Source organism: Leopardus geoffroyi, chromosome C1 (genome assembly GCF_018350155.1).
Source record: "Leopardus geoffroyi isolate Oge1 chromosome C1, O.geoffroyi_Oge1_pat1.0, whole genome shotgun sequence".
Classification (NCBI taxonomy): Eukaryota; Metazoa; Chordata; class Mammalia; order Carnivora; family Felidae; genus Leopardus; species Leopardus geoffroyi.
In genome coordinates this window covers 44,336,892-44,351,518 of record NC_059328.1, presented here as the reverse complement: position 1 = coordinate 44,351,518, position 14,627 = coordinate 44,336,892, and the positions used below count along the sequence as shown (strand labels likewise).

Genomic DNA, 14,627 nt, shown 5'->3' with positions numbered 1-14,627 from the left:
AGAAACTTGGCAGTCCAGAAAGGAGTGGCAGGATATATTCAAGGTGCTGAATCAGAAAAATATGCAGCCAAGAACTCTTTATCCACCGAGGCTGTCATTCCAAATAGAAGGAGAGATTAAAAGTTTCCCAAACAAAAATTAAATGAGTTTATGACCACTAAACCAGCCCTGCAAGAAATTTTAAGGGGAACTCTCTGAGGGGAGAAAAGATGGGTGGGGGGGGGGGGGGAGGGAGACCAAAAGCAACAAAGACTAGAAGGGACCAGAGAACATCACCAGAAACTCCCAACTCTACAAGAAACATAATGGCAATAAATTCATACCTTTCAGTACTCACTCTAAATGTCAATGGACCTGTCTCCCTTCTCCACCAGGAAAAAATAAAATAAATGTCAATGGACTAAATGCTCCAATCAAAAGACATAGGGTAAAAGAATGGATAAGAAAACAAGAACCATCTATATGCTGTTTACAAGAGACCCACTTTAGACCTAAAGACACCTTCAGATTGAAAGTAAAGGGATGGAGAACCATCTATCATGCTAATGGTCGACAAAAGAAGTACCCATACATACATCAGACGATCTACACTTTAAATTTTTTTTTTTTTTCAACGTTTCTTTATTTTTGGGACACAGAGAGACAGAGCATGAACGGGGGAGGGGCAGAGAGAGAGGGAGACACAGAATCGGAAACAGGCTCCAGGCTCTGAGCCATCAGCCCAGAGCCCGACGCAGGGCTCGAACTCACGGACCGCGAGATCGTGACCTGGCTGAAGTCGGACGCTCAACCGACTGCGCCACCCAGGCACCCCATACACTTTAAAAAAAAGACTGTAACAAGAGATGAAGAAGGGCATTCTATCATAATTAAGGGTTCTTCCACCAAAAAGACCCAACAATTGTAAACATTTGTGCCAAATGTAGAAGCACCCAAATATATAAATCAATCACAAACATAAATGCACTGATAATAATACCATAATAGTGGGGGACTTCAACACCCCACCTACAGCAGTAGATCATCTAAACAGAAAATCAACAAGGAAACAATGTCATTGAATGACACACTGGACCAGATGGACTTAACAGATATATTCAGCATATTTTATCTTAAAGCAGTGGACTACACATTCTTCTCCAGTGCACATGGAATTCTCCAGAATGGATCACATTCTGGGACACAAATCAGCCCTCAACAAGTACAAAAAGACTGAGATCATACCGTGCACATTTTTAGACCACAACGCTGTGAAACTCGAAATCAACCACAAAAAAAAAATTGGAAATATAACAAATACTTGGAGACTAAAGAACATCCTACTAAAGAATGAATGGGCTAACCAAGAAGCTAAAGAGGAAATTAAAAAGTACATGGAAACCAATGAAAATGAAAACACTACAGCCCAAAACCTCTGGGATGCAACAATGGCAGTCATATGAGGGAAGTGTATAGCAATCCAGGCCTTCCTAGAGAAGGAAGAAAGGTCTCAGATACACAACCTAACCTTACACCTTAAAGAGCTAGAAAAAGAACAGCAAATAAAACCCAAAGCCAGCAGAAGACAGGAAATAATAAAGATTAGAGCAGAAATTAATGCTATCGAAACCAAAAACAGAACTGATCAATGAAACCAGAAGCTGTTTCTTTGAAAGAATTAACAAAACTGATAAACCACTAGCCAGTCTGATCAAAGAGAAAAAGGCCCCAAATAAATAAAATCAAGAATGAAAGAGGAGAGATCATAACCAACACAGGAGAAATAAAAACAATAATAAGAGAATATTATGAGCAATTATATGCCAATAAAATGGGCAATCTGGAAGAAATGGACAAATTCCCAGAAACATATACACTACCAAAACTGAAACAGGAAGAAATAGAAAATCTGAACAGACCCATAACCAGTAAAGAAATTAAATTAGTAATCAAAAATCAACCAAAACGCAAGTCCAGGGCCAGATGGCTTTCCAGGGGTATTCTACCAAACATTTAAGGAAGAGTTAAACACCTATTCTCTTGAAGCTGCTCCAAAAGATAGAAATGGAAGGAAAACTTCCAAACTCTTTCTATGAAGCCAACATTACCTTGATTCCAAAACCAGACAAAGACCCCACTAAAAAGGAGAACTATAAACCAATTTCCCTGATGAACATGGATGCAAAAATCCTCAACAAGATATTAGCCAATTGGATCCAACAATACATTAAAAAAATTATTCACCACGACCAAGTGGGATTTATACCTGGGATGTAGCGCTGGTTCAATATCCACAAAACAATCAATGTGACTCATCACATCAATAAAAGAAAGGACAAGAACCACATGATCCTCTCAATAGATGCAGAAAAAGCATTTGACAAAATACAGCATTCTTTCTTAATTAAAATCCCTCAAGAAAGCAGGGATAGAAGGATCATACCTCGAGATCATAAAAGCCATAATATGAGAGACCCAACGCCAATATCATCCTCAGTGGGGAAAAACAGAGAGCTTTCCCCCTGAGATCAGGAACAAGACAGGGATATCCAATCTTGCCACTGTTATTCAACATAGTATCAGAAGTCTTAGCCTCAGCAATCAGACAACACAAAGAAATAAAAGGCATCCAAATTGGCCAGGAGGAGGTCAAACTTTCACTCTTCGCAGATGACATGACACTCTATATGGAAATCCCAAAAGATTCCACCAAAAAAACTGCTAGAACTGATTCATGAATTCAACAAAGTTGCTGGCTATAAAATCAATGCATAGAAATGGGTTGCATTTCTATACACCAACAATGAAGCAACAGAAAGAGAAATCAAGGAATCGATCCCGTCTACAATTGCACCAAAACCCATAAAATACCTAGGAATAAATCTAACACCAAAGAGGTAAAAAATCTATACACTGAAAACTATAGAAAGCTTATGAAAGAAATTGAAGAAGACATAAAAAAATGGAAAAATATTCCATGTTCCTGGATAGGAAGAACAAATATGTTAAAATGTCAATACCCAAAGCAATCTACATATTCAATGCAATACCTACCAAAATAATACCAGCATTCTTCACAGAGCTAGGACAAACAATCCTAAAATTTGTATGGAACCAGAAAATATCCCGAACAGCCAAAGCAATCTTGAAAAAGAAAACTAAAGCAGGAGGCATCACAATCCTGGACTTCAAGCTGTATTACAAAGCTGTAATCATCAAGATAGTACGGTACTGGCACAAAAACAGACACACAGATCAATGGAATAGAGAATCCAGAAATGGACCCACAAATGTATGGCCAACTAATCTTTGACCAAGCAGGAAAGAAAATCCAATGGAATAATGACAGTCTCTTCAGCAAGTGGTGCTGGGAAAACTGGACAGCGACATGCAGAAAAATGAACCTGGACCACTTTCTCACACCATACACAAAAATAAACTCAAAATGGATCAAGGACCTAAATATAAGACAGGAAGCCATAAAAATCCTCAAGGAGAAAGCAGGCAAAAACTTCTTTGACCTTGGCCGCAGCAACTTCTTACTCAACACGTCTCCGGAGGCAAGGGAAACAAAAGCAAAAATGAACTATTGGCACCTCATCAAAATAAAAAGCTTCTGCACAGCAAAGCAAACAATCAGCAAAACTAAAAGGCAACCTACAGAATGGGAGAAGATATTTGCAAATGACATATCAGATAAAGGATTAGTATCCAAAATCTATAAAGACTTATCAAACTCAACACCCAAAAAACAAATAATCCAATGAAGAAATGGGCAAGAGACATGAATAGACACTTCTCCAAAGATGACATCCAGATGGCCAATCAACATATGAAAAAATGTTCCACATCACTCATCATCAGGGAAATACAAATCAAAACCACAATGAGATACTACCTCACACCTGTCAGAATGGCTAACATTAACAACTCAGGCAACAACAGATGTTGGAGAGGATGCAGAGAGAGAGGATCTCTTTTGCACTGCTGGTGGGAATGCAAACTGGTGCAGCTACTCTGGAAAACAATATGGAGGTTCCTCAAAAAAATTAAAAATAGAACTAGGCTACGACCCAGCAATCGCACTACAAGGTATTTATCCAAGGGCTACAGGTATGCTGTTTTGAAGGGACACATGCACCCCTTTACATGTGCACCCTTTATATTTATATTAGTTGGCCAATGTTTATAACAGCACTATCAACAATAGCCAAAGTATGGAAAGAGCCCAAATGTCCATCGATGGATGAATGGATAAAGTGTGGTGTGTGTGTGTGTGTGTGTGTGTGTGTGTGTGTGTGTGTGTGTGTGGAGTACCCTGGCAGTATTACTCGGCAATCAAAAAGAATGAAATCTTGCCATTTGCAACTATGTGGACGGAACTAGAGGGTATTATGCTAAGTGAAATTAGCGAGTCAGAGAAAGACAAATATCATGTGACTTCACTCATATGAGGACTTTAAGAGACAAAACAGATGAACATAAGGGAAGGGAAACAAAAATAATATAAAAACAGGGAGGGGGACAAAACAGAAGAGACTCATAAATATGGAGAACTGAGGGTTGTTGGAGGGGTTGTCGGAGGGGGGATGGGCTAAGTGGGTAAGGGGCATTAAGGAATCTACTCCAGGAATCATTGTTGCACTATATGCTAGCTAACTTGGATGTAAATTAAAAAAATAAATTAAAAAATACACATATACACACTCAAAAAATAATAATAAAAAGGTCTCAACAATGGAGTATTATTCAGCCTTAAAAAGGAAAGAAATTCTGACACAGGGTACAATATGGATGAACCCTGAAGACATTATGCTAATGAAATAAGCCAGACACAAAAAGACAAATAGTGTATGGTTCTACTTATAGAAGGTTCCTAGAGTAGTCACATTCATAGAAAGAGAAAGTAGAATGGTGGTTGCCAGGGGCTGGAGGAGAAAATAGTTACTGTTTAACAGGTCCAGTGTTTCAGTTTGGGATGATGAAATGAAGATGGATGGTGGGGATGGTTGCACAACCATGTAAATTAAATGTACTTCATGCTACAAAAGTATGCATTGGTTCAAATAATGAATTTTATGTTCTGTATAATTTGACACAATTTTTTCTAAAGGCAGTAAAAACCTACCCCCCCCCCCCCCAAAATCCCATATAGGAACAAGGTAAAACATCTCTTACCTCTAAATTATTAGGGCAGTATTTTTGCTCTAAGTCCCAAGAGGGTGTTTCACCAAACATCACCATCAGATGATCAATAAACCTAAGGATATAACATGTACTTTCTGGGTATCAGTAACTCATGATCTATTTTCCTACATCACAGGCCCTGGACACCCATACATAGAGGTATCAAAAATGTATAAAACATGAAATGCAGGCCCAAGCCATTCTGATCCCAAGCCATCTGGCTTAAGCCAAAATGTGTATGTGTATCACTCGTCCTTTTTTTTTTTTCCCCAAGTTTATTCATTCATTTTTGAGAAAAAACGAGTACGTGAAGGAGGGAAAGAGAAAGAGGGAGAGAGAATCCCAAGCAGACTCCATGCTGTCAGCACGGAGCCTGACTTGGGGCTTGAACCCACGAACCAACCGTAAGATTATGATCTGAGCCGAAATCAAGAGTTGGCCACTTAACCAACTAAGCCACCCAGGCAGCCCTCACTTATCCTATTAGATGACAGTAATTTTCTTTAAACTAACTCAGGGTTAACAACATACCTTACATTTAGCTGCATTCTAAGCATTAACCCTATGAAATCACATGTTAAAACTGCTAGTTATATTTTTCCTAATACACACTTCAGTTACCATGCATATACTATCTACAATGACTTCCTATCTCACCAGAGATATGTATTAGGGCTTGGCAAACTCTTCTGTGGTGCTCTGCTTGTTAGCCCAGTCCAGACAACAGTGCGACCTGTGTCTGTCACTACAAAGCTAGTTATAGTTAGTGAAGGGAGAAATGAGCTCCAGGATAGAGAGATTATGACAAACCAGACTGTTAACCCTCTAAACTATACTCGGACCTCCTCAACCAAAAATTTCCTCTGCCGAGACAGCAGGGAAAGAGCACGCAAGCAAGAACAAAGGGCTCTTGGGCAAGTAAATACCTGGAGTCCTCGTGAAAAGCAGCGATGAAGTCCGACTGGGTGTGCTCTGGGTACAGAAAGAGCACGGGCCAGCTTAACCTGCCCTGCTCATCTACACTCAGCCTGGCTCCATAGCGGTTCTCCGAGCTGAGCCGATCCAGGGAAAGCTCACCTAGATCTTCTGAGTCTGAATCTTCATCCTCACTGGCAGCTTCAGAGACTAGCTTGATGTTCCTAGCCTGGATTAAAAACATAAAAACACACACACAAACCTTATCGTGTGGAAGGATCCAAGACCATTTCAATAACAGGGAAACCATCAAACTGTGAGCTTACTGAGGGCCAGCTCTACACAGGATTCATCTTCATTACCCCTGAGGCTTGGCACAGCAGGGAGAACTCACCTTGACCAGGTGCTGGACCACATGCTGGACCCTGTGTCACAGAGACAAGCTAGATATGGTTCCTGCCCTCAAGACCCTGCTCGTGGTCTAGTGGGCACAGAGCTATGGAAATAAGTACAATATAAGGTAAGAAGTGGAGTTGCAGAAATGCAGACCATCAATAATTAATTTAGCCTGGGGGCTGGAGATGACTGGGGTATGCTGGGTCCTGAGCAATGACTATGAAAGGCAGAGAAGTTAGGCAGGGGCTGCAGGGAGGATAGGTCATTCCACCCCAAGGAACAGCATATGTAAAGGCACAGAAAAGATCAAGAGCGGGCATACACAAAAATGGTAAGTGTGTTGGTTTAGCTAGGACATAGAATACTAAAAATAATGCACACTGACTTAATCTTGGCTGTCTCGTGGAAATAAAGATAAATCAAAGGTCTGAACAGAAGAGTTGCCTCTTTATGTATGTGTGTGGAGGCTAGCACACGCAGGGCAAGTTACATGCGATCCAAGTTACTTTTAGTATCTCTTACATCAGGGGTTGGCAAACTTTTCCTTAAAGGATCAGACAGAAATATTTTAGGCTTTCTGAGCCAAATGGTCTCTGTTGAAATTAACTATTCAACTCTGCCACTGTAGTGTGAAAACAGCCATATGTGACACATAAACAAATAGGCAGGGATGTGATTCACTGGCTGCAGTCTGCTGACCCCAGTTTTAAACCATTGGTAAAATATGGTTCTGTGTATACAACTGTTAGAGCAATTCTTATGAACACTGAAGCTTAAGATGCAGGGTCAGACTAAAGGAGAGAGTCGAAATCAGGTCTGTATACAAATGTCTGGCCATTGCAATATTCTACATTTTATTTTAGAATATGACCACATCCCTCACTATGGATGATTAGCTGGAGAATCTAGAGTATTACATTCTGTTAACAGGTATTAGCAGATTGCTTGTTGTGGGGGAGGGACTAGTGGAGTGCATCTTAGTATGAGGGTCTCAAAGTCAGTAAGTAACTTTTTTTTTTTTTTTTTAACATTTATTTATTTTTGAGAGACAGAGAGAGACAGAGCATGAGTAGGGGAGGGGCAGAGAGAGAGGGAGACACAGAATTCGAAGCAGGCTCCAGGCTCTGAGCTGTCAGCACAGAGCCCGACGTGGGGCTCGAACTCACGAACCACGAGATCATGACCTGAGCCAAAGTTGGACGCTCAACAGACTGAGCCACCCAGGCGCCCCAAGTAAGTAACTTTAATGGTGCATAATTTAACTCAACAAAAAATGAAACCAAGGGCCTACTCCACAATCTCATGGCGGGTATCCTCTCCCTTGTGAAGACCAAGCAAGCCAAACCTCTACAGGTGCCTTGCTAGGTATCCAGGTGAAAACATGGTTTGGCTCAGACTACATCCATTTAAAATGCAGGGAAGAAAGGACAGGGTCAAATCTTTTTGTTATAAAGGAGCAGCTTCCTAAAAATTCAGACTCTCTCAGGATGCAATGGCTCAGAGCAAGGACCTGGCATTGATACACATCAGCTGTGCAAGGTTTCTTCACCTCTGAGACAAGATCATCATCTAGCAAAGCAGCAGATGGAAGATCTATCTCAAAAGGCTACTGTGAAGATTAAATACTGCTTAACCCATAGCAACTATTCAGTGTAGATTACCTGAGATCAATACATGTACACAAGCAGGAGAGCTGACTGACCTCGGGGGATGGGACTCCAGAGCCCCTTCACCAGACTGCTTCACCAAAGCAGAAAGAAAATGAACAAATTCAGGTAAAGCATCCCAAGAAAGGTTCCCAACAAGCTTGAGGATCAGTGGATTTAGCAAGACCATACGGGCCTGACGTTTGAGCACTCACCTTGACGGCCTGGAGTAAAGCCTTATTATGATTCTGCTCCTTCTTTTCTTTCATCTTTGCTTTTCTTATATCCCTCTGTTCAGTTCTCTAAAAATGAAATTGAGATCCATCATCTTAGGGAACTTGCCTCCTCTTCCGTTACCCCAGCCTGCTTCTTAATTATGATCTGTGGTATGTATCCAACCCAGGCTCCTGTGTCAAGCAATACCAGCGGCCTGATTCAGTTCAATAAACATTTCACAAGCACACATCTGGGGTGCCTGGCTGGCTCAGTTAAGCATCTGATTCCTTGATTTCAGCTCAGGTCATATCTCACAGTTCATGAGTTCGAGCACCACACTGGGCTCTGCACTGATAGTGTGGAGCCTGCTTAGGATTCTCTCTCTCCCTCTCTAAATTAATTAATTAGCTAATTAATTAAACTTTAAAAGCACATGTCTGGGTGCTTAGAATTCTTTAAAAATGTGAAAACATCCTTAGTTCACAGGATGTATAAGAACAGGCCAAAGGCTGGATTTGGCTAGTTTGCTGACCTCTGACCTAAAATATAGTACCAACCATACCTCAGCCTCCCCACAAAAGCCCCACAAAGGCTAACAATGGCTGGTAACTCTTGTCCATTCCTTCTCCAATCCAGTCTGCCAACAGAGCTGCAAAACTCCTTTCTGCTGTTAGGAAGTTTGGTTACACTATCCAGAGTACCCCACCCCACTGATACCACTAAAAACTATGTCCAATTCAGTGCCTTTACAGTTGAGCTACACCCAATCATAGTGTCTGGTCCACATCAGAGAATGATTAAGGATGATGTAGACTCTGTCCCCTGTTGTTTTTACTCTGATTTACAGGAATACAATGGAGTGTTGTGGCACGTGTACATGTACAAGTATTTATTTTAATATTTGTTTCAAATTCTTTGGGTATATGCCTAATAATACAAGTGCTGGTTCATATGTTAATTTTGTGGTTAATTTTCTGAGGAACTGCCAAGCGGTTTTCCATAATGGCTGTCATTTTATATTCTCACCAGCAACACAAAAAGGTTTCAGTTTCTCCTCATACTTCTCAACATTTATTTTCCTTAAAAAAAAAAATCATGGGGCGCCTGGGTGGCTCAGTCGGTTGAGCGTCCGACTTCAGCTCAGGTCACGATCTCATGGTCCATGAGTTCAAGCCCTGCATCGGGCTCTGTGCTGACCGCTCAGAGCCTGGAGCCTGCTTTGGATTCTGTGTCTCCCTCTCTCTCTGCCCCTCCCCATTCATGCTCTGTCTCTCTGTCTCAAAAATAAATTAAAAAGTTAAAAAAAAAAATTAAAAAAAAAAATCATAACCAGGGGTACCTGGGTGGCTCAGTCAGTTAAGTGTCTGACTTCAGCTCAGGTCATGATCTTGTAGTTCATGAGTTTGAGTCTCACACTGGGCTCCACACTGACAGTGTGGAGCCTGCTCCCTCTCTCCCTCTTCCCTTCTTCCATTTGTGCTCTCTCTCAAAATTGATTAACTAATTAAAAAATGATAACCATCCCAGTGTGAAATAGAATCTCATTGTGGTTTTGATTTACATTTGCCTAATGATTAACAATGTTAAACATCTTTCATATGCTTTTTGGCCATTACGTACCCTCTTTGGAGAAATGTCTGTTCAGATCCTTTGCCCATTTAAAAAGTTGGATTGTCTTTTAATTGTTGAGATGTTAAGAGTTCCTTATATATTCCAGATAATGTCCCTTAACAGGAGGTGCTTGGGTGACTCAGTTGGTTAAGGATCCAAATCTTCATTTCAGCTCAGGTCATGATCTCATGGTTCATAAGTTTGAGACCACATCAGACTCTGTGCTGACAGTGTGGAGGCTGCTTGGGATTCTCTCTCTCCCCCTCTTTCTCTGCCCTTCCCCTGCTCGCTCTCTCCCTCTCTCAAAAATAAAACAGATAAAACTTAAAAAAAAAACAACCCTTAACAGATACATGATTTACAAATATTCTCCCATTCTGTGGGCTGTCTTTTCACTTTCTCAATGGTAGCCTCTGAAGCACAATAGTTTTTACCTTTGATGACGTCCAGTCTATTTTGTTGTTTCTTGTGCTTTTTGTGTCATATCTAAGAAACCATTGCCTAATCCAAGGTCATGAAGATTAATGCCAACATTTTAAGAGTTCTATAGCTTTGGGGTGCCTGTGTGGCTCAGTTGGTTAAGTGTCTGACTCCTGATTTCAGCTAGGTTGTGATCTCTCAGTTCATGAGACTGAACCCCACATCAGGCTCAGTGCTGACAGCTCCAAGCCTCCTTGAGATTCTCTCCCACCTCCCTGTCCCCCACCTCCTATCCCTTCCCCATGCCCTCTCTAAAAAAAAAAAAAAAAAAAAAAAGAGTTTTGTAGCTTTGCTCTTCCATTTAGGTCTTTGATCCATGTTGCATACGAAATGAGGTAGGAGTCCAAATTCATGCTTTGCATGGGGATATACAGTTGTTCCAGCATCGTTTATTGACAAGACTGTTCCTTCCCCACTGAATAGTTTAGGTACCCTTGATGAACATTAACTGTCCATGAATGTGAGGGTTTACTTCTGAGCTCTCAATTCTGTTACACCTATAGGTCTGTCCTTCTGCCAGTACCACAATGTCTTGATTACTACAGTAGTAAGATTTGAAATTTTAGTAAGATTTGAAATTGGGAAGTGTCAGTGCTCTAACTTAATGCTTTTTAGGATTGTTTTTGGCTATTCTGGGTATCTCGAATTTACAGATGAATATCAGAATCAGTCTGTCAATATTCTGCAAAGCAGCCAGTTAGAAATTTGATACACACTGGGTTGAATCTATACACCAATTTGGGGAGCACTGTCGTCTTAACAATATTAAGATGATTCAGGGGCGCCTGGGTGTCTCAGTCGGTTAAGCATCTGACTGCCGCTCAGGTCATGATCTCACGGTTAGTTGAGTTTGAGCCCCACATCAGGCTCTGTGCCTACAGCTCAGAGCCTGGAGCCTGCTTCGGGTTCTGTGTCTCCCTCTCTCTCTGTCCCTCCCACTCTCACACTCTTCTCTCTCAAAAATAAACAAAAAAATTAAGAAAAGATCTGATTTATGAATGTCTTCCTATTTTCTTATATTTAATTTCTTTAAACAATGTTTTATATTTTCGGATTATAAGTTTTATGCTACTTTATTTATTCCTAAATATTTTATTCTTTCTGATGCTATTATAGATGGAATTGTTTTCTTAATTTCATATTTGGAATGTTCACCAACAGCTTGCTAAACTAATTTATTAGTTCCAATAGATTTTTAGTGGATTCCTTAGAATTTTTTATATATAAGATTGTATCATTTGTAAATCAAGAGTGTTCCTTCTTTTTTGAAGCATAGGTTTGCTTGATATAGAGTTCTTAGTTGACAGTCTTTCTTTCAGCACTTTGAATGACAACCCTTTGGCTTCCGTGGCTTCTGATGAGAAATCAGCTGTTACTTTTATTGAGGCTCTCTTATACGTGAAGAGTCACTTCTCCCTTGATGCTTTTAACTTTCTTGTGTTTGATTTTCAACAGTTTGATTATGATATGTCCAGGTACAGATTTCTTTAAGTTGATCCTACTTGGAGTTTGTTAAGCTTCTTAGAAGGGTAGATAACTGGTTTTTATCAAATCTGGGAAGTTTTGGCTTTATCTCTTCAAGTATTCTTTTGTCTCTTTTTCTTTCTCCTGTCCTGGGACTCCCACGTCTATGATGATATACTTGATGGCATCCAACACGCCGCTCAGTCTCTCTTCATGTTTCTTTATTCTTCTTTCTGTTCCTCACGCTGGGTGATCACAACTGACCTATCTTCACAGTTCTGCTGTTAAGCCCTTTAGTGAACTTTTCATTTCAGTTATACTTTTCAACTACAGAATTTCTATTTGATTCTTTTTTATAATTTATTGATAGTCTCTATTTGGGAAGACATTGTTCTCATTTTTTTTTTTTTTTTAATTCTTTAGTTCTTTCTTTTGTTCTAGAACATACTGGAAAGAGCTGGTTTAAAGTCTTTATAAGTCTCATGTCTGGGCTTCCTCAGGGACATTTTCTATTGATTTTTTTTCCTGTGTATGGATCATACTTTCTTATTTCTTTGCATGTCTTGTAATTTTGTATTGAAAACCAGACATTTAAAATAACACAATATGGCAACTCTGGAAATTGCATTCTCCTCTCTCTTTCCCCTCCAGTTTTTGATATTGCTTCTCCTATTGTTTTAATTACTTTCCTTAACTAATTCTATAAAGCGTGTATTCTGTTTTATGTGACACGAAAGTCCCTGAATAGTTTAGTGGTCAGCTAATGATTGGACAGATTTCCCTAAACGCCTGAAGGCAAAAAGTCTCCCACTCTTTGCTGGAGGGCTCTCTGTGCATACTGTGGCACACCTTCAACACTCACCCACTGTTTACAATGCAGCCTTAGCCTTCCCTTACAGCTTTCACAGAGCCTCCAAGTCAGCCAGAGGTAAAAGCTAAGGGCCTTCTTAGATCTTTCCTGAGCACATGCATAGCCCTGGACACACATGTGACCTTGTAGATCTTTAGGAATATGTTGGAGCTTTTCAAAGCCCCTGCAGAATCTCATTTCCCAGCTTTTCCTTTTAAGTATTCTGGTAAGCCTACTGTTTGCCCTGTTATGCACTATCTCAGGCAGTGGCAATCTTAACTAATTCCTTCTAATTATTTCTGACACACCCCTTCTTCCCACCCAGCTCCCCCAACCCCAAAAGCTTTTCATACTGGGATAGCTCGAAGATGAGTTAAATTAAATCAGCCTGGTGAGTGGAGTCTTCTTGGAAACCACCCAGATGGTCAAATAATGACAATTCTCTAGGAACGGGGCTTTGAAAGGGCTCTAATCCTATCTGCCTCCTCTGGTGGCTGCCAAGCTGCTCATTTTCACCATGATTCTTTCAAGGCTACTGTGGTAGTAGGGAAATGGAAATCAGGAATAGGAGATGGGAACAGGGTAAGTAAAAATGTCACAAAGCTTGCTCTGCTTACTGGAGGTTCAGAGACTTTTCCTGAATAAACACTCCCTGATTGCTGCAAGCCTTTGGCTCATTTCAGAGTTCTGAAAAAGTTGACGGACCATTTTGCCAGTTTTCCATACATTTTTATCAAGTAAAGAATTTTAGCAGGTCTTTATTTGGCCATTTTTGCTGATGTCACTTCTCTCTGCCAATTTATCTACTTGTTCTATCAATTACTGAGTGATGTTGACATCTACACCTATTTGTAGATTTGTCTCGTTTATCAATTTTTTTGCTTCACACATCTTGAAGTGCTCTTCTTACTTTACATACATATTTAGAATTGTTAAATGTTCTTGATAAGCTTTTATCATTTAAAAAATTCCATACTTTATTTCTGGTAATAAATACCAGATGGTATTGATGGCTGTTTTGTCTGATTTTACCATCACCATATGAGGTCTGTTGCGTACACACACCAAGCACATAGGAATCCAGAATTAGTTTATACTCAGATATAGAATAATCCTGATACTCAGCAAGTAGTGTTACCTATACCCAATATCAGGCTTTGGAGCCCTGAAATCTTCCTTTAACTGTGCCTGTGCTACAGAACCTACAGCTTTCATTTAGGTCCACTATGGGGTTTTTTGTGGATTAGCTTGGCTATGGCCTTACACAGTAGCCTGCGAGACATTCTCTCAGTTACCTAGGTTCAGAATTCTGTCACTGAGCCATGTGAGTCAACAGATATCTACTTTTTCTATCATTTTATATGTCCAGAATAACCTTTGACTAAAACCTACCCCTTTGTAGGGCCAGCTGAAGGCTCCCATAGCACTGAGAATTCCCCCTCCATAGTATAAGCAGTGCAGACAGACCTAGAACAATAATCAGGAGACTTGAAGTCCAGTTCCGGCTTTGTATTAATAGACATGCGAGGCAGTGACGCATAGGGACTAAGCACGTGGACTCTAGACCCAGACTGCCTGACTCTGACGCCCAGCTTCACCACAGCTACGTGACTTAGGCAGGTTCCTAATCTCTATGCTTTAGCTACTTACTCCTGAAAGGTGAATCAGAATAGTTCCTACCTTGTAGGGTTGTTGTGTGGTTTAATGAATTCATTTAAGTAAAAATATTTAAATAGCACCTGGAAGATACAGCCAGTAAATGCTATCTAAACGCTGGACATTATTTTTCATACTGATGGTATTCTGCCAGTATTACTGTTTTATCATCACTGTTGCTACTATGTGCCAGAAATAGCATTTCATCAGCAAGTTATAGGTGTCTT

General features: G+C 40.3%; 1 protein-coding gene across 1 annotated transcript in view; it reads right to left on the bottom strand.

The window, feature by feature from the left end:
* TTC4 (tetratricopeptide repeat domain 4) overlaps nucleotides 1-14,627 on the bottom strand; it is a 31,294-nt gene that overhangs the window by 6,759 nt on the left and 9,908 nt on the right. Inside the window, exons 6-8 of the mRNA XM_045477521.1 lie at nucleotides 8,339-8,425; nucleotides 6,093-6,310; nucleotides 5,158-5,239 (exon numbers count right to left, since the gene is read on the bottom strand). Of these exons, the coding sequence (XP_045333477.1) occupies nucleotides 5,158-5,239; nucleotides 6,093-6,310; nucleotides 8,339-8,425 (387 nt within the window). The remainder of the gene's footprint in view (nucleotides 1-5,157; nucleotides 5,240-6,092; nucleotides 6,311-8,338; nucleotides 8,426-14,627) is intronic.